Source organism: Zosterops lateralis (genome assembly GCF_965231275.1).
Source record: "Zosterops lateralis genome assembly, chromosome: 5".
Classification (NCBI taxonomy): Eukaryota; Metazoa; Chordata; class Aves; order Passeriformes; family Zosteropidae; genus Zosterops; species Zosterops lateralis.
The window spans coordinates 52,250,178-52,270,624 of NC_139766.1; the positions used below are offsets into that span (position 1 = coordinate 52,250,178).

A 20,447-nucleotide genomic window follows, 5' to 3' on the forward strand; every position below is an offset into this window, starting at 1 on the left:
AAATTTATACCAAAGTTGTACAACCTTGTAAAGGACTTTTTTTTTGGGGGGTGGCATATCACAGGCTTCATCAGAGCACACTCAGAAACTGATGGCCACCACAGACACCCACTCGGAAAAAATGGAAAAGCAGCATCAAAAAATAACGTGCAAGATTTCGACAAATTTGCAGCTTTATTGTAGCATCATTTAACTTCCACTTACACACACTGATTTATTTCAAAGGAAGTCCAGCCTACTTTTTTCTCCAGGTAACACTTGTCTGAATTTCCCAGTAATCCTCTACTGATTGTCAGTGGGTAGCAAGTGGGGGAAAAAAAGGTCACATGGCAGATTAACTTCACTGTGGCTGTTCAAAGCCAAGTGTAAGTCCAAGACTGGATCTTAGGTAAAAGGAAATCCTGATAAAACCAAGGACCAAATCCTTGATTCTGAGCTTGCTCACTGGACAAATGTAAGCATAACATTAAAGCTGCTTTGATATCAGTCATTTTTAACATGGAGATTGAAATCAGTGAGGTTGTACCTGTTTGGGTTATCCATGATTTTGGCCCTATACTTGTTTTCATGTGTTTCCTTTTTGCTTGATGGATTTCAAGGGAAATAAAGACTTTATGTGGGATATAATTACTATTTTGGTCTAGTATCTCGAGTTATTTTTCCAGCGGAAACTTCTGGGTGGGAAAACTTGACACTTTGAAAAGCATGCCAAAATTAAGTGCAAGTTTACATTTACCAAAGGAATATTTGACATTTCATTGATGCATCACAAAGAGAAATAAGGGACACACCTGACAGGATTATCTTGTAATGAAGTATTTTAAAACAAACAATGGCACTGCCCAACAGTAAGAAAAAGCAAAGCAAAAGTAGGAGAAATTAAAAGGAAACAACTCTGATCTATGGAAAGTGTGAATATTACTCAGAACACAATGACACAATCCTTAGTCTCACAGTACAGGAGAAAGCTTGTAAAGCATATCCAAAATGCTGGATATTTTTCAATAGTTCAAGGTATTTCAAGTGCAAATACAAAAGAGCTTTATTACAACTTCATACCCTATCATCTTGAGTATTTTTTAAAAAATCAGCCATGCATAAATTTTAGTGTGGTGATTTAAAATTTCTTTAGAGACATTTCTGCTTTCACTCCATGTTATTATAACATGCCTTTCTCACACAACTTTCATGAGATCTCTAATGACACAGCGTTTTTTCTATCCCCAACCTGCCATACATAAAACAGATTGGGGCTTATCAGAGATCTCTGCTGTTTTTCAGTTTCCTCTCTAAGCCAACCTCAACTTTCCTGGCAAATGATAATGAAAAAGACCATTAGGCAAAGCAATAAAGAGTAATATAAAAGCTCATTATAAGCTAGATTCATAAAATTACAAGGTATAGTGTACAGTATGTACAAGTAAAACTGAAAACCAAGTTCAAGCATACCAAATGAGATTATAAATTAGCTGTTGTTTTTCTGTCTGAGAAAAGCCATTCTTTAATGAGCTTGGAAACACAGCTAAATATTTTCTTTCATAAATTCAAGAAAAAGCCATACTACTTTTGAGACTTCTGCTGGGCAGTTTTTTCTTGTCTCTCTTTTCCTCTTTTAAATTTTAAATACTGCATAGGAACCATTTGCTCTGTGAGGTTCCCATAGTTAGGACCAAACCCTTCTCAGAGGAATTTTGGCACCTTATTAATTAGCTGGTTATGAGAAGGAGCTGCACTCTTTCAGTGACTCCTATTTCACCATCAGTAAAGTGTGATACCATAATAAATTTCCATCAAGCAAACTATTTCTGGTAATTCCCCCTAATTAACACCAGACTGCTAATAATAAATTAGGCCCTATGTGTTTCTGATATAACCAAGATCTTGTCTGAGCACAAGATATTAACCAACGTCCCAAGAAAGTAAAACTTGAACCTAAATTAAGCCTTTGCTGGTAAAAGGATTTATATGCAATTTTGTGAGAAACTCTTTGAAGATCTCATATAGGGCATTTTGACCAGCAAATACTTTGAATGACAGAGAGATTTGTTCTGTGCTGAGCAGTGAAAGTGGATTTATTGTGAAAACACACCATTGAGTTTTAAGCCTATAAATCTTACACTGGATTACAGCATCTTAATGAATGAATGACAGTTCTCTCTTTCTTTCTTTCTTTTTTGGTTGTTGCATTTTTATGTTACATGACGTTGTGATTGATAGAAACCAAACCTTTGCCATTAAAACGTCAAATGCAGACTTCATGCCTTTAAAAATTTGGCTTCTGGAGCTTAATGTACTGTTTGCAAATAGACTTGCATTTGTCTCGCTCATAGCCTAAACACTGAAGGGGAGGCAAGTTCTCTGTAAAGTTGCCTCTAAATTTTACAGAGCTGTGTGCAGTGTTTTCCTTTGCCTGTGTAAATAAAGGTAAAAAACAACAGACCATTGGCCTGTTTGAGAGATGCTCAGCTAAGGGGATTTTTACCAGATTGGTATTATCATGAAGGAATTGGCCATGTTAGAGCAGACAGTTAAGTGTCCCATAGTGAAAGAGACTGCTGCATGCCAAGACTAAGTACAGTATCAGAAAATGCCTGCCATTTCCTTGGACAGTGTCAACTTAGGAAAAATACTAAAGCCTTCTAGAGAAACAGTGCAAAGTATTCTAGACAGGCAGTAGAATGGAGAAAGGATAGCAAATAAACAGTAATTTGCCAATGTAAATTTTACATTGTTACATATTCTACAGCATTCAACACAGTATTTGTACCTTTCCATCCATCTTGAGAGAAGATGAAGAATCAGAGACTCTCCAAGGCTGGAAGGGACCTTGACTAGTCCAAGGGCTGGATGCTGTCAGGTTTTGAGTATCTCCAAGCAGAAAGACCCCACAATCTCTCTGGGCAACCTGTGCCAATGTTTACCATTCTCACAGTTGTCCTCTGACTACACACCAAGCCTGGCTCTGTTTTCTTGACTCTCCTTTCCAGGTATTTGTACACCTTGATGAGGTCTCCCCTGAGCCCCATCTTCTCCAGGCTGAGCAGTCCCAGCTCTCTCAGCCTCTCCTTTTATGACAAATGCTCCCTGCCCCCACCATCTTCCTCGCTCTTTACTCCAGTACAGCTACGTCTCTGCTACTGGTGAGACCAGCACTGGACTCAGCTCTCCAGATGGGTCTCACCAAGGCTGAGCAGAGAGGGATAACTTCTCCCATCTGCTGGAAATGCTCTGCCTAATGGACCCCAGGAAACTGTGGTCTTCCTTGTCTCAGAGGAGTTATCACTGGCTCATGGTCACCTTGGTGTCACCAGGACTCCCTGGTCCTTTCCGGTAAAACGAAGCTAAAAAAATCACAAAACCTGAGGAATGAGCAGATCAAATGTCATCTATTCATATGTTATTTATTCTATTATTCTATTCACAATCATGGCTTACCCTTACTGGCTATGATTCAGGAAAAGAAAATACTCAACAACCACAAAGTAACTGAAGACAGAATTTTACATTTTGAGTAGGGTTTATTTGCTTGTTAAGGTTTTCAATTATAATTAAATTTGCAAATGTGAACAGCCAAAATTTGATACCAAAGATTATTAAACACAAGCAAAGAAATCACCAAGATTTAACAGTTGGTAGTTTAGCATAAAACAATGTTTGCAAAGCAGCTGACATGGCTAGATGATGCAAGTAGCTCTGTGAAGAAATAGGTACACAATTAACAGACCACAACACACACTGAACTACAACTCAGCTCCTGCTTTAAGTTTATCACATTGTTATATTAAGCATTTATATTTATACATAATCCTGAATTATTTCATTACAACATACTGAAACTGTCATCATGGATCAATTATTTACTTATAGAGACATTCTACCTTCAGAGTTAAGCTAAATTATCTCACAGGCAGTTTTAGAAGAAAAACAATGACTGACTAAAAATGCATGCAAAGATCTACAGTGGTTAGGTTACTAATATTTCTGTCCTGACCCTCATAACATGAATGCTGTATGTGTGCTGTGTGAAAAACAGTTGGGAATCTAACGAAATCCCCAAATGAATTTTTGCTATGTCAAATCTGCATTCAAATACACATATATACTTATGTCTCTCAACACACGTGCATACGTGTGCATGTAGAAAGAAGTATATTTAAACACATACACTCAGACCCCAAAAGATTCTAGAGGTAAAGGCAGGCTTACAAATAAAACAAAATAATACCAGGATGAAATAGTTCTGAACAACAATAACAACAAAAAAATGTAATAAATATTCAGTGAGATATATGGCAGTATTATAAAGTGCTCTACTAAAATCTCACTTATTAAAATAACGATAAAAATTATGTTCCTTTTAATTGATTTATATAATTTGGTAAAGCCATTAAATATTCATTATCTATCAGTGACTCTATGCTTCCTTTAAAATTTTAAACAAATAGATAAAAGCAGAAATTAAAAGGCAAAGCAGTTAAATGAAGCAGTTTTATTGGAGCCCTTCAGGCTCTTGTCCTCAAATTCATTAACAACTGCAAAATTTCAAACCCTAGAGCACATGGATTAAAAAAAAAATCCAATTAAAATTATGAGGCTAAACAAAATTTAATTGGATTTTAAGTACAATGACAAACTGGGAAGTTTTTATCCTACGTTCAAGTTGCAATGTTTGAATTGCAGAAATTACAGAATGCTTTTTCCTGTGCATTTTGCCCCCCTCTTTCCTCACACATGTGCAATAAAGCTCCACTGAAACCTAGTCCATAGGTCTCACTTCTCCACATTCCACTTAATTTTAAAAGCAACTTGGCTTATATGTTACTGTATCTTGTCCGGTCTGCTTCCACCCTTCTGATTTTCAGCCAAACTCACAAAAGGGTACATCTACAAGAGCGTAAACGTTTTAAACAGCTTTATACCGTACCACCAAATTTCTTCTTATTTACCAACACTCACCAAATTTACCAAATTTCTTCTGTACCACTGGAAGTTAAAAAAGAAATATGGTAATATTGAACAAAAACAACTTCAGGAAATGAAGTGCAACAGACCCACAATGTGAACCTGTCTCACTGAATTTATAAAAAGCCAAATATTTTTTCATATTTCAGTACAGCAATTTTGGTTTTCTTTCCTCCTCTTTTGTTGATGTTCTTCATTAAAATTGCTTTACTCAACCATGGCAAATTTTGCCATTATTTTTTTATCCATGGTTTTATGGATAAAACTATCCATCAAATCATAAAACAAAAAACCCAGCCCACAACAATGAAACCAGTAAATGGTTATTTTTAATGTCTACTAGAAAGAGCACTAAAGACTAACAATTCAGCTCTGACACCCCAGTTGAATCAAACAGCAAATAAATTCAGTTTCCTTCAGGAATCTGCTCTGTTCCCGAGAAAGCCCAATTCTCTGTTGTGCAATTCTGCTGAAGCAAATTCATCCTGTGCAGAGGAGCACCACCACGTCTTCCCTGGCTGCCTGCAATTGCTCCAATTAAACCAGTTAAGCCCTAATTTGAGGCTAAGGGGGACTGAGCTGGTGCATCAGTCTTGCGCTGCCTCTCTGTGTGCATGCAAAATTTGGATCAAGGCACAGAATTGGCTCATCTGGCTCACAGCAAATGCATAATGACAGCATTGTCCCTCTGCTCCCTTGCAAGATTTGAGAGGTACTGAGCTGCTTAAACCAGTGGAATATCATTTAACCATACATTCACTACATCTGGAAGAGAAAAATAAACCTAAACTAATAAAAATCATAACAGCTGAGCAAGAAAGTTAAGATTTCAGTACGCTACCTGGCACACCACCAATATACATATTCATGAGCTACATGATAAAGAATGTACTGAGAAAAAAACCAATGTCCTCAGTTGCACTTCAGCAGTTTCCCTTATTTAACACCAGAATCTCACATTCTGGAAACAAAACATTGTTACCTGCAGATTCAGCACAATTTCCCCTTTCCAAGGCACTTAAAGCTACCTAAAACCTGAACTGCAAACTGAAGAGTCAAAATCTCTGTTCCCTTAAGATTCGATCTGACATTTTCACCCTATCATACACCCTCAGCAGCAGGGGGTTTTGGCTAGTGTTCTGGTAGTACATGAGTTACAAGAAAGTATCCCACTTACGTTCTCTTTTTAGTGGCATCTTCTAATTATTCCTTTTCACCAGCATAGCCACTTAAATGCTTTGTAAAAACCTCTGACCCTTGCAAACCCATCAGAAATTTAAGTGCAAAGGCACAGGTACATGTAATTGTGTAGGAGGCTTTCTGTATACTAGTATCAGATTAAAAAAATAAGTTTTGAAACCATATGTTTTGTGTAATCTTATCTTTACTTTGGGTTCCTTTTAATGGAGTTCAGCTGCAATACTTCTGGAGACACTTTAAAAACATCACCAAAATGAAGTGATCAGGATTGCTGAATCCAATCTCCTTTTATTTGTCGAATAGCAGCGAGACTGAGACTCCTATATTAGGTATTTACTTTTATAGATACTTCACTTCTCATAATGAAACAGAGATAAATGTGGTCATAAAATCATTAAATACAGTAATGTGTGAAGTGTAGAAATAAAGACACTCTAATTGTTTGGCTTGGGTGCAATTCCTGATACCTTTCTTTTTATGAAGCAAATTCGTAAATAATAAACACTCTGAAAAATTAGTGTACAATCAATCCCTTCTGCAAGTTTCCACATCTCTCTTCCATTTTAGATAAATTGTCTATAAATAATTTTAACCAATTATTGAACATGGACATTTTAACCTTTCTGCTCAGTACACTTGTTACACAAGACCATCTCCAAGTATCAGATGTTGACAGAGTGGGCATGTTTCTTGCACAGTGGCTTGTCCTTCTTGGAGAAAAAAGTCTGGCCCTCCAAACTGTCACTACATACCTGAAATGGGATAAAAAAAGAAAAGAACATCCAATTCAGATGAACTGTGCCATAACTATTCAGAATGCCAGATCATGGTACTGTTCTATGTATAAATATATTCGAAGAGTAAGAATTGCCTTTTCTTTTAGAGATCCTCTTTCTATGTAATACCAGTGGTTGGTGTAAGCATAACTTTTCCTAAGACAACAGGTGTTTAACTGGGAGCAGAGTTAGATTAAGAATTTAAGAAAAAAACCCCCAATTATTAAGATTGGGGCTTCTCTTTTGGCGGGTTTTTTTTGGGGTTTTTTTTTTGTTGCCATACAATATTAGCAAGCAATACCTTGGCTACAGTGTCCTTATACCAAAAGCACTCTTGCTACTTTGGAACCTTCAGCTAACTCTGAAGAAGTGAATGTCGAGGGTTAAATGGTGGGACACAGGGCTGCAATTCAGGACACCTTCGCTCACACCAGTGCCAAAGGCTTACAACAGCAACACACCTTCCAAATAACTGGGAAAGCACTTTTTGTTTGGGCTCAGGGGATTGAGAGAGGTTAGAGCTGCTAACTCCCATATGGGTCAGCTTAGCACTGCTGCCAGGGTTTGTTTAAAGACAGACCAGCTTTACTTACAGAGCATACAAAGCAAGTATCATGCCAAGTGTGGCCCAGGGCTTCAAGAAATCTGTCTCCAGCTTCAATGGGGAATTCACAGCCGTGGCACATTGTACCAAAGAGGGCATAGTAATCTGCAAAGAGATACAAACAGCTTTTATAGCACATGCAGAAAAGCAGGACTGACCCTTTGAGAACTTTGCTCTTTCATTGGCAATAGGTTTGGATGTGCTGAGATTTATTTGACTAAGTATACTGAATAAAGAGCTCCTAGATTGAAAGCCTGGGATGTTGATTTCTTGCTAATTCAGCTCTTTCCTCATCCTTTCAAGTAGGCAATACTTCCATCTTCCTGGTGTTTCATTTCCTTGAGATAAACAGCGTGCTAGAGAGGGGGAAATACACTCCTTGAGAGCACCCATGTGAACTCTACATGTTCTCTACATTCTCTCCAACTCTGCTTTGAAAGCACACTCTTGCTCTTCACGCTACAGACACTCTCAGAGAGAAATGAACTCCAAACTATATTCTGGCAAAATTTTTGCCCCAGAATGCACTACTCAAAACCATGTAATCATTAGGCTTCTGTCCTAATTAGAGTCTAGAAATATCTTTCTAGCCACTAAAGTACATTACATGGCTTTAAAAAAAAACAACAAATCCCCACCCCCCCCCCCCCAAAAAACAAAACAAACAACCAACCAAAAAACAAACAAAACAACAAACCCTTCCCCTTCATTACTATGAAGAACAAGAAACTTTTCCAGCATTCTCAGGGAGCAGGGACTAAAACAAATGGCATTGAACCATTTATATTCCCCAGCCCAAGCTGTCTGGTCTTTTTCATTTATTTCAACTCTCGAACACCCCATTCTAGGAAGCAAATGTTTTATTCCTGCAGAGACAACAGTGGCACTAGTGCTATAACATGAAAGAATTTGGGAACAGCACACTACCATGGCAAACATGTCATGCAACATTATATGTTCATAAGATGAACTACAGCCAAAGTGACAGCCATAATGAAGCCTTGGACTCCATCTACCAGTAACAGAGTGTTACTACCATGGTAGCACTGCCTCTGACAGGGAAATTAGGTGCCAGGGGTCATCTTCAAAGGACAATTATAAGGGATTGGAAGGGGGGTAGAAGTGGAATTTGTTCCTCACCTAGACTATACAGATCTACTGAAGCTCTAATGCTTACTGCAGCAGAGCTCATAGATGATCATCAGATGTGTCAAGCCCAGGAGAAAAGTCCTGGTTTTGTTTACTAAGACAGTGTTCTGTGTGATGACCTCCCTGAAAATGAATCATCATAGGCGACATCTCAACAGGATGGAGAACACGAGTGCTCCGGAGTAGCAAAGCCCTTGATGACTGCCAGTGGCAAGAAACTGCTTCACTGATCACCTCCATTAATCCATGCTACTGGAATGAATTTTTTAAGAAAGACAATAAAAATATCAAATGGTAGAACAGACCTGTACAAAACCCCTGAAGGACACAGTCTCATGACCATACTCTTTCAGCTCTTTGCATTTGTGGTCATACAGAACCTTACTGATATTTTCCTGGTGCCAGCAGTTAAACCCTTTTGTAAGTTGGCCTGTGGTTGTGTTGATAAGTTTATTAGCTTTTCTTCTGAAGAAAGGGCAGTAGATAAGGCAGAATGAAGGGCATCAGCTTTCTTTTGCATGCTTGAATTGCGATACCACAGAAGCCTTCCAAGGCAGACTTCTTACATAGTCACATATCAGTGCTTCCTGCACAAAGCATTTTCAAAACTAGGCTACTAACTCTGCACTTAAAAAAAGTTCAAAGTTGTAGATATCTGGACTTTTATTTTAATTTTAGCTTTAACATCTAAACCCAGAACATTCTGCAGATTAATCCCCCTTTAATACTAATTGCTGATGCTGTTATAATTTCAAATACAGATTTAAAATTAGAACTCTCCTTTGCACTAAAAAGAAGGAAAGTTGGCAATGACATTTACTCCTTATTTCTTTAAAATTAGTCATAGACTCATAACTCCAGCTGGACTGAAAGTCTTTGAAAAATTAATATAACTCAAATTAACATCTAGTTAGTGAGCCAGAGCCATTACAAAGTATCACTGCCAATAACACCTCACAGCTTGTGTCTGCATTAACTTGCACTAGCAACTTTCTATCTCAGAAATAAACTTTTCAAGAAGTGTAGTACACTTGACATCTTGCCACAGTTTTTCCCCTCTCACAATATAGAAAAAGGCACATTTTACACAGAAGTTGTAACAGTAGTACAAATCAATGCACTGTACTACATGTGGGTCATTTGGTGGCAGCAACAAGAACTGAACCTTAACAGAACAAACACTGTCACGAGCTTTCCACCCAAAGGGGAGTTATTGATTCCTCCAGTACTATTTTTGAATCATCAAATGGTTCCAGGATTAGGGGCTTCACATTGCTTCAGGATGAAATTTCACCGTGCTGTCACACTGGAGGATGCTGCTCATATACTCACTTCCTCTGCTGCTCCACAAATTCAATAGGAGCAACAACCCTACCCTACGTTTGTCACCAAGTTAGCAATAACCTACTGTGTCCTTTTGTATCTGCCAACATCTCATTAAAGCAGCTTTGATGAGAAATTTTGGATAAACTGGCCTACTTCCCTCATGCTTACAGTACCTAGCACTCTCCATGGAACCCACTGTGAACAACTTGGAATCAGCTTAGAAGGAAATCTTAGCTTCAAAGAGGTCATTAGAATTTCATGCTAAATCATTTCTGGTCAATCCATTTCTGCATCTAGTGAAGCTGCAATGTTCCTAAGACTAGAAGGAAAACCATTACAAGAGTCCAACTGACAGTTCCAACACAGCATGCACTATGAAAACAGATAGTTTTGATACATTTTTGTCTCTTTTCCATTTTATGGAAATCGTTTTACAAATTGTTTACTTCTTTCCTAGCTCCAAGGGGAAAAGTTTTAATCAAACTAGAAAACCAACTTAAATAAAAACTGTTCATATTAATAATAATAGATTGACAAGAGGCTCAGCCAATGTGCATTCGCAGCCCAGAAAGCCAACTGTATCCTGGGCTATACCACAAGAGAAGTGAGGCCAGCAGGCAAGTGAGGGATTTTGAACCATCTGCTCTGCTCTCCTGAGACCCCGCTGAAGTCCTGCATCCAGCTATGGAGCTTCCAATATGGGTTGGATGTGGACCTGCTGGAGCAAGTCCAGAGAAGCTCACAGAGATGCTCAGAGGGATGGAGCACCTCTCCTTTGAGGAAAGGCTGAGAGAATTGTGGTTGTTCGGCCTGGAGAAGAGAAAGCTCCAGGCAGACCTTACAGCACCTTCCAGTACCTGATGGAGGCCTAGAGGAAGGCTGGAGACAGACTTTTTACAAGGGCAGATAGTGACAGTACAAGAGGGAATTACTTTAAGCTGAAAGAGTACATTTATATTGGACAATAGGATGACCTTTTTTTTTTACTGTGAGGCTGGTGAGGCACTGGAACAGGTTGTCCAGAGCAGCTGTGGATCCCCTGTTCCTGGAGAACAGAATTCCCTGTTTCAAGGCCAGCTGGATGGGGCTTTGAGCAACATGGTCTAGTGGGAGGCTGCCCACTAGTCCCTGCCCATGACAGTGAGGTTGGAACCAGATGATTTTTAAGGTCCTTTCCAACCCAAATCATTTTACGATTTTATAAAAATGTTATGATTAGCTGGAAGTGCTAGAAACCAAACCAGAAATGCTCTGAACTTCTAGGCCACATTGTTCATGTAATATTGCTAATCAGGCTTTCCAATGCTGCAATTGTACCAATGTATTTCTCCTCTGACAGTTTTTTTATCCTTGATCCTGCAAAAACACTACCTGGACAGACTGCTTCCCCTTGGAAGACCCTTGGGCTGGGAATAACACTATTCAGAGAAGAACACATTACTCCACTGGCATTGCTTGTGTTTGGTAAATAAGCAGATTTACATAAAATTCAGATTATTTTAAACCCAACCAGAAAGTCACCCTAAAATTAACACTTTGATGTATGACTGATACTCCAGCTGAGGACTTAACAGGAATAGGTAATATCAATGACAAGAAGCCTGCTGCTGCTGGAGCTGATGAAGAAAACCTCTCCAACTCCTCCTGCTGCAAACTTCAAGTGTCTACAGCAGCATTTGCTGCTTTGAAATGACATCTCAAAGTTACGTGAAATTGCTGGGGCACTTCTAACGTTGCAGCTTGAGAAAAGGGAAATATTTATTTTCCCCCAGTGTTACTGAGCTCTGCTTTCCTGCACAGCTGCAGTAAACTTTGGTTGTGTTGCTTCTTACCCGTCTCACAGTAGGGATCACCATCTTCTAAGTGAAAGACATTATTGCGGATGGGGTTATGACAGGCCACACACACGAAGCAGGAAACATGCCAAGTTTGTTTCAAAGCATTTATTACTTCCTGTGGGGATTAGAAAAAGTGTTAGGAACACATTATTTCGATGTGATGACTAGATTGTGGTAGCCATGCCTCCACACTTGATTCATTTCAAGAATACTTTGTTTCCTGCTGCTACTTTGAAAATGGGTTGTGCAGGCAAGTTCTGCAGTATTAAACTTAATGAGGTGCTTTATTTATGGTACATCTCCTTATTTTTCATGAGCAATCCTTTGGGGTTTTTGGAAGGTCGGACAAATTTTAACAACTCATTTGTTTAAATTCTTAATTTTAATCTCACCCATAATGGTCCCCTGAAATAAGAAAAGCAGCATCTCTGCCTTCTCTTGAAGTTTGTGAGGAGTTAATCAGAAGACATCACACAGAAAATTATAAATGCTCTGTGTTGTTTTGAAAGATGCTATAGTGCCAAATATGACTTGAGAATTGCGCTGCCAGAGCCCTGCATGACCCCAGTTACACAAGAATGCAGACACATTGCTGTCTGCAGTGAAACAGCAGCTGATCAGCTGGCAGGCTCAAATGAGCAATATCGGTGCCCAGTAGGATAATGCATCTTTCCATCTACATTAACACTGGGAATATTTCAGTACTTCTCATGTAGCAAACAGTCTGTTATTCAGTGCTCAGCTCACCTAAGGAGGACTTTTTCTTTTTACTTCCCTCTCCCACTTGCCCCTTCCCATTCTGGAAAAAGCTGCCAATTAAAACCACTTTGCTCAGGAAAATTTGGTAATCCCAACAGCTACAGAACAGCTTCATGAAAAGAGGAGTTGAGCTTAGAAGAGTCAAGGAGACTACAGGATCTTTTCTCAAATAGATTGAAAAGCTTCAGCATTAGAAGATCCAAAGGTGTATCTGGTATGTAATGAGATCAGAAAAGGTGTGTCAAGAATAAATTTGAAATAATGCAGGTTGGGCCAGGTAAAATGGAATTTCATTGCAGAGAAGCACTGAACACTGTGATTATTGCTCCCACCAGAAAACAGGACACTTGCTAGTCACCTACCCCAAGGATCTTCCGCTGGCACTTTGAACACTCAGGGGCAAAGAACTTCTCATAGCAGACCTCACAATACAGCATCCCCTTCTCTTCCACAAATCCAATGTATGCCATGGAGGTTTTGCAGTGGGCACAGTTAAACTCCTCTGGATGCCATGACTTTCCCAAAGCCACCAAGAAGGGTCCTCTGATTAGAAAGAAGAGATATTGTCAGCAAATGCCCCTGGGCTGGCACCTACAAAAGCTGTTAATGATTTATCTGCAATGGCTCTGTGTCATTACTGTTCACACACATACACTGCTCCATCCCTCTCTCCTCCTACAGGCTCTAAGAAAGCCCCAAGTGTTGACTGAATCCATCTCCATTGAACTCTCTCCCAGAAATGCCCGCCCACAATAAACACTAATTCTTTTCACTTCACTGCATTTCAGAAATCTTATTTTAGAACTACATTAAATACAGCGCTGAAGTGTCTGCTAGGGGAGTGAAGAAGGATGTTTCCCATGTCCCCAATTCCATCTCTTGATTCAGTGATATGATCAGCTCTCCTATAGTCTGCATTCATATTGAGACGACAGATATAAGTAGACTTGACCGCTGTAGGAGCAGATAACATCAGTTTCTTCTGAGACAAAAATTCAATCACTGTCCCTATCCAAAAAGTTTCTTATAGGATAATCCATCCTAGTTATAGGAGGATTTTTCTGTATTAAAATACATCCCATTTCTTTCCAAACACACTGCTTCCACTATCATTTGCAAATGCAAAATAACTATACTTCTAATAGCATCTGTCTGGTTAATGCAATACAGTTAATAAAAAAAATTCATCCATTTTTCTTTCAACAAAAGATTCTCAGTTTGCAACTCATGAATTCCAGGTATATATATCATTGTCTCTATATTAATCTGAAAATATATTCAGCATGTTAATCTCTTTAATGAACATATTTAATTTAAAGAGGTGCCTTCAAGGTCTCACCAACACTCAGCCTTCCAGAATTTAGGTTTCAGATAAACTTTGTGGTTCAAGTTCATCTCCTTCACCAGATTCCCTCTTTTTCCAACACCAATAAAGATGCAATTCTTTCAAGTAGTGCTTTATTTTTTTCTGATCTAATACTGTACTGAAGAAAAGCTGAATGGTACTAATATGACCACCTGCTGCTAAATGTTTTTTGGAAATCAAGTCATCTACAAGAATGTTTGTGTGTAAGATTTTCATATTAAAAAAGCAACAGTAATAAAGAATAATCCAAACAAACAAGGAAAAAACCCAAACAACACCCCTCAAATCCACCTTGAAATTTGCTTATGTTGACTATAAAATGGAAATATAAATGGTCTGAGGACAGAGGGCAACTTCATCAAGGACAGAGTGTAAAGACAGTCATTTCTTTTATACATTTTCTCTGGGATGCTACATATTTTCAGCAGGATGAGAAGTCAAAGACAAAGGACTCAAAACAAATTTAGGATAGACTCAAAGATTTAGGATAACCCAAAGACCTTGTAAGATGATGAACATGTTTAACCGGGGCCAGTTTCTTTTATTCATCCCTGAAAGAGCTCCCGAAGAGAAGCTTGTAGCTCTTTAAGGAGGGAGCTGGGGCTGAGTGCAGCTCTCCAGCCCCGCTCCCAGCAGATGCCTGAGCAGTGCAAACACTGACCTAACCCGATACCCTCCCACTGCTCTACAAGCACCTTTTTACATCAATGCCCTCTCAGTTATGTACTGATCAAACAATACAAGCCCTTATGTACAACAAAGTGCTCTCAGAGCACCATGTCAGCACAGGCTAATTTAACAGATTCATTAACACGGGGCTGACACTAAAGACGCTCTCCTGGCTCCAGGTAGGATTGAGTTTCTGGCCATCTGCAGTGAAATGACAGGCTCAGCTCTGCAGTGGGAAGCAGACATGCTAGCAACAGGAGGAGAAGGAATTTTTACATCTGCTGCATTTAGCTCTCCAAAGTTTACAGCCCTGACATGTTGAGGTCATCCTCTCAGGACAGTGCGCAGGAACGCAGATGGACGGGGAACAGCCTGAGAGTGCACCTACAGAGTTCCTCTCCCAAAGCCCCCAGACAGCTGGGGCTGTGCCCTGCACAATGTCTGCGAGGTGTTCCATTAGTGCTCTGGCTCCCTGTGCACACATGTCCAGAAGTACACTTTCTAAATACAATTTTACTTTCAATCAGGCCGCAGTTTGAACATGTCAAACTGATATTGCAGCTTAATGATACCTGGAACTTAAAAGCTGCCCCAAAGCACACGGAAAAAAAATGAAAAAAAAAAAAAAAAAAAAAAACAAAAACAAAAAGCAAAAAACAAAAAACAAACCTGCCACGTAAAATACACTAAAACATGATATTCAGAACTTGGAGGTGTTCCCAGTCTCTGCATAATTTTGCAATCAAAATGATAGTTTCCAGTAATGAAAGGTATTTATTTCCTCTATTAATTTGAAAAGGACTTTAAAGTCCCCATTTGAGTAAGGAGGCAGAATGCCCACACTCACACAATGTGACAGAAGAAGCTAGGGGGTTGCAATGCTAGGAAGATGGCTCCATTCTTCATGTCTTCCCTATTAAAAACCAAAACTAATAAAAATCCCACATGCCTCTGTCAACTAGAATGTATTTGTAAAAGTACAGCTAAAACTCCATATTCCTACTGTCCAAATGGGATATGGGATGACCCAACTGGCAACAGTTGGGTATGAACATGCCTCTACCCCAAGCTACTTCGACATGCTGTGCATTTCTAAACAAATTTCTGGCATCACCACCTAGACCATATGAAGGGAACTCAGAGATGAAAATGAACTAGTCATTTATGGATTATTTTTTGGAAAGAGATTCTGATTGATTTACAATAGTGCTTGCAGAAACTAATGCTCCAAAGGATCACCTGGTACATGACTTTAGTAGTCACCTCAAACATCTGGGTTGTGCATGTAACAACGACATAGGGGCAAACTGAAAGGAGAAGTGAGCAACGAACAGGAAATTTAAGTGCAATTTCAATGACTTAACACTAGTAACTGAATGTAACTTCATCACTATGATCGTGATGTATTATATTGGTATGCCAGTAATTTAGTTTCTCATATGGCCTGTATTATGATAGGAAGCCAGAGCTGAAATTCGGTGGTAGAGTGATCAAAAAGGATTTCCACATCTGTTAGAAAGATCAATCACTTCACAGTTAACCATGCAGCAGTTCTACATTCTTGGAAGTTTCTTCTTTTCCTCCCCAGAAAATGCCACAGTATACAATTTGTGTATAGGAGGTGCCACAGAGAGGCACCATTTGTACTTTTTCCCTTTTGCCTTTAAAAACAATTAAGCTTTATGAAAAGGTGACAAAGTCAAATCATCATCCACAGCAGACATTGCCAAAGAGTATGTTCTCAATGGCAATCCAGAGAAAACATATTTGGACTTCAAAGGAAGAGGCAACTCTGCAGTGCAGAACTTGGTAAGGCTGTCTGGGAACCAGAAGTCTTCATCAGGAAATGCCAGAAGTCTTCCAGACCGTCACAGCAAGTAGAGAGAGAAATTCAAGAGAAACTTAGTTTGCCTCTTTTAGACATGGAAAGAAAAGCTTACTTAATAAAGCCTTGGAAAAAAAGTGGAACCTTCAAACAATCACTGTCTGAATAATTGAAGATATATTAAAAAGTTATAAGGTGTCTCTAAGAAAGGTTTTGGCTCATCCAGCCATGGTTATTCTATGCCTGAGTGTAAAGTAACCAACTCCAAAATGCATTTTGGCTTCAAAACAGATGTACAATGCAATGCCATTTGATCCTCCTCCTACCTTTTCATGGGTAAAGCTACCACTGAGGGCATGTGTAATTATGCTAAAACTTGAACTCAAAATGCCATTGCAGTCTTCCATATCCACTGTATGCTGTGAACATGAAGCATATTTGGCATTGATTAATGCAGATCAACTCATCTCAGAACACTTGCTTTTAATAATTGAGCAGGCATTTAACATATGAAGAAATATAAGGATTTAAACACCAACAGCAAATTACAAAGAAGTCAGATGTGGGTACCAATTACTATTCATGAAAAGGTGTCACTTACAAGAGGTGACAATGGCTTAAGTACAGTCAAGTGGGGCCTCTGCATATCCACTAAGGAGTATATCCTCACATATCCACTAAAGAGTAAATGCTGCTCCACAGACCAATACTCTGCCCTACTTAGAAGGCAGTAGCACAACTCTTTTTTAATTGTGATCAAAACGGGGGAGTGGGAAGGAGCAGAAAGTGATTTAAGGGCCAAGAGGAGAGGAGGATGCTCAGGACTGAGACTCCACAGCACAGAGTACCAGCACAACCTCATAAACCCTGATAAACAACTGCTGTAAAAGGTAATGAAGTCTCTTATATGAAAGCTGCAGCATATAGTGCACTTCGTGTTTGGTTTAAAATTAAAATAATAATAGTACAAAAAAGAAAGTGAATGGTTTCCTGCATGTTATTTACTCGACACAAATCCAAATCCCAGAGAACAAAAAGGATAGAATACTAAAGACAGTCAGAATTATTATATAGGTCAAACTATTCAAGGAATCAGATGAATCTCATCCTAAAAATACATATGCCTTTTCTGATATTAATATTTGATTTTGCAATGAAGCAAAAACCCCTGGATCGAGCTGCATAGGTGTACCTGTGTTGGGAATGTGTGCATTTTCTATTGCTTCAAGGGGGTTAGGTTAATATATTTTTTATTTCCTTGATGTATCCAGTGGAAGTAGGAGTAACTTTTCCAAAACATCATAGATCTATTAGTGAAGAGTCTTCTAAAATTAGCCCAGTGCTAACTGAACTGGTAGTGAACTACCACAACAGAAATCTCATGGAAGCAAACAAGCTGGACTCAGTTCACCCCTAAAGATCAAGTGATTTGCACTGGCTGGTTCTGATGCAGAATCCAAGCCGGGGCTCAAGAGGCTACAAAAACCCATGGTGGAAAGGCTGATTTTGTGTTATGATGAATGGAAATTATACAGCTTATGCAGTTCCTAATTTTTCAGAACTTTCTAATCAAAAAAGTCTCTTTAATTATGGTGAAACATAATGCAGGCTCTCTTATTTTGTCCACTGAAAACATGGGATATAGGAAAATAAATAAAAAAATACTATTTAAACTATAAAAAACACATTACTTTCCTTTTGTAGTTCAACAATACAAACGAATGAATAAGCAAGAAGAAAACTCTTTTGAATAATGCTAAGAGATTTCTATTTTAGGGAAGAAATAAAATGCAAGGTGGATGAAAATAAGGATGATTTGCACACTAGCAATAAAAGCAATTACAATTCCCTGAATGAGACAATCACAACAAATTGCCAGAAATCACTGACTGAACAATGCAACCCAGATTCAATTCTTCCTCCATACAAAATTCTGGCTAATGGTGGGATATCTTGTGGAATCAGCAGAACTTATTTAACTTAATCTCTATTGGCAAACTTGTGTTTGTGTTGCTTAATGTTTTCTACCCATGTCATACAAGTCAAAGACAATAGCTACCATAATGTCCAAAGGCCAGAAAGCCCAAAGAGCTTGAAATCCAGCAATGCAGGAAATTATTATCAATCCAGTCCTAGTAATTATTAAACCATCACTTTCTTTCCTTCTATGGATGTTATTTTTCTTCTCAATTCAAAACTACACTTTAGAAATCAACATTAGTATTTCTAAGGCCATGATCTCTGACTGGTTTCCAACTAGCTAATAGTCCCAATTCTATTGCAATGGGTATATCTAACTTGCTTACTTTTCTTCGGTCTTACATTTACTCAATTTCATCCAGCTTTCTGATCCTCTGTAAAATCCTCTGTAAGACTGTGATTGTCAGCAGTTTGCAATGTTTTTCCTCCAAAGTAGTTTCATTCTTGGTTTTGTTAGATAAACTACGCATGAAAACAGTGTTCTGCATTTCTGAAATGAAGTCTTAAACCACTTGTGACTGAAGAATCAAAACGCATGAAAGTGAAACAAAGCCCTGCTATGAGAGAGGCTGCAGGATGAAGAGAATCATAGAATCATTTAGGTTGAAAAAGACCTATAAGATCATAAAATCCAACTGTTCACTCAACACTGCCAAGTCCACCACTAAGCCATGTTCATAAGTGCCACATCTGCACGTCTTTTAAATACCTCCAGGATGGTGACTCCAAGACTTCCCTGAACAGCCTGTCCAAGTGCTGGACAACTCTACTGGTGAAAAGGTTTTTCCTAATATCCAATCTAAACCTTCACATCACATCTTGTGGCTATGTCCTATCACTTGAGGAAGATTATTTCCATAATGATAAAAGAATGATAAAAGTATTGGCTGCTGACCTGACTATAAACCTCCTTTGAACCAACCTCCAACCAACCAACCTCCATGTCACTGCAACCTCTTTCAGGCAGTTGTAGAGAATGATAAGGTCCTCCCTGAGCCTCCCTTTCTCCAGGCTGAACACCACCAGCCCCCTCGGCTGCTCCACATAGGATTTATGCTCCAGACCATTTCCCAGCTCTGTTGCCCTTCTCTGGACATGCTCTAGCACCTCAATGTCCTTCTTGTACTAAGTGGCCCAGAACTGGACACAGCACTTGAGGTGTGGCCTCCAGTGCTGAGTAGAGGGGGACAATCCTTGCCCTGGTCCTGCTGGCCATACTGTGGCTGATACAGGCCAGGATACCACAGGCCTTGGTCACCTGGGCATACTGATGGTTCATGTTCAGCTGTTGTTGATGAGCATGCCCAGGTCCTTTTCCGCCAGGCAGCTTTCCAGCCACTCTGCTCCAGCCTGTAGTGATGCCCAGGGCTGTTGTGACCCAAGAGAAAGACAGAAGACTTTGCCTTATTGAACTTCACAAAATTGACCTCAGCCCACTGATCCAGCGTGTCCAGATCCCTCTACAGGACTTTTCCACACTCCAACAGACCAACACTCCTGCCCAACTTAGTCACCTGCAAATGTGACTAAGTGTGCCCTTGATCCCACTCTGGATCATTGATAAAGATATTAAGCAGGACATGCTCCGATACTGAGCCTGGGGAGTAATCTTAGTGACCAGTCACTAACTGGATTTCACTCCATTCATCCCCACTCTCTGGGCCTGGCCACACAGCCAATTCTGCACACCCCAAAGAGTGTTCCCAGCAAGCAGATACACACCTAATGACCTGGTTACAGTGTGCACACATGGGAGTGCGCTTCCCTGCTGGAATATGCTCTGCCCGCTGAACCAACGTGTCTTGCTCATTTAGCTGAGGTGTTGTTGCAGCTTTTTCACTTGGGGCAGTTGTTCCAGGTGATTTAATACTGTTTGAAGTCCATCCACTGACAGGAGCTGGGGAAAGAATGCCAAAAGCATTTAGAGGACCATCTTTCAGTACCAAGTAAATTAACTTGAAATACAAGCAACAACATTTGCCTAACATCATTG

The 20,447-nt window shown here is 39.3% G+C and overlaps 1 protein-coding gene across 3 annotated transcripts in view; it reads right to left on the bottom strand.

Moving 5' to 3' along the window:
* Positions 1 to 3,430: 3,430 nt before the first annotated feature.
* The window catches only part of PDLIM5 (PDZ and LIM domain 5), a 123,671-nt gene continuing 106,654 nt past the window's right edge, over positions 3,431 to 20,447 (bottom strand). For 2 of the 3 annotated variants that reach the window (XM_083860777.1, XM_083860778.1), the window contains 5 exons: positions 20,177 to 20,351; positions 12,977 to 13,157; positions 11,850 to 11,970; positions 7,532 to 7,647; positions 3,432 to 6,914 (listed from right to left, as the gene is read on the bottom strand). In XM_083860777.1, the coding sequence (XP_083716903.1) occupies positions 6,825 to 6,914; positions 7,532 to 7,647; positions 11,850 to 11,970; positions 12,977 to 13,157; positions 20,177 to 20,351 (683 nt within the window). In that variant the 3' untranslated portion in view covers positions 3,432 to 6,824. Of the gene's footprint in view, positions 6,915 to 7,531; positions 7,648 to 11,849; positions 11,971 to 12,976; positions 13,158 to 20,176; positions 20,352 to 20,447 lie in introns of all 3 variants that reach the window. The other variant, XM_083860776.1, reaches the window with a different exon arrangement.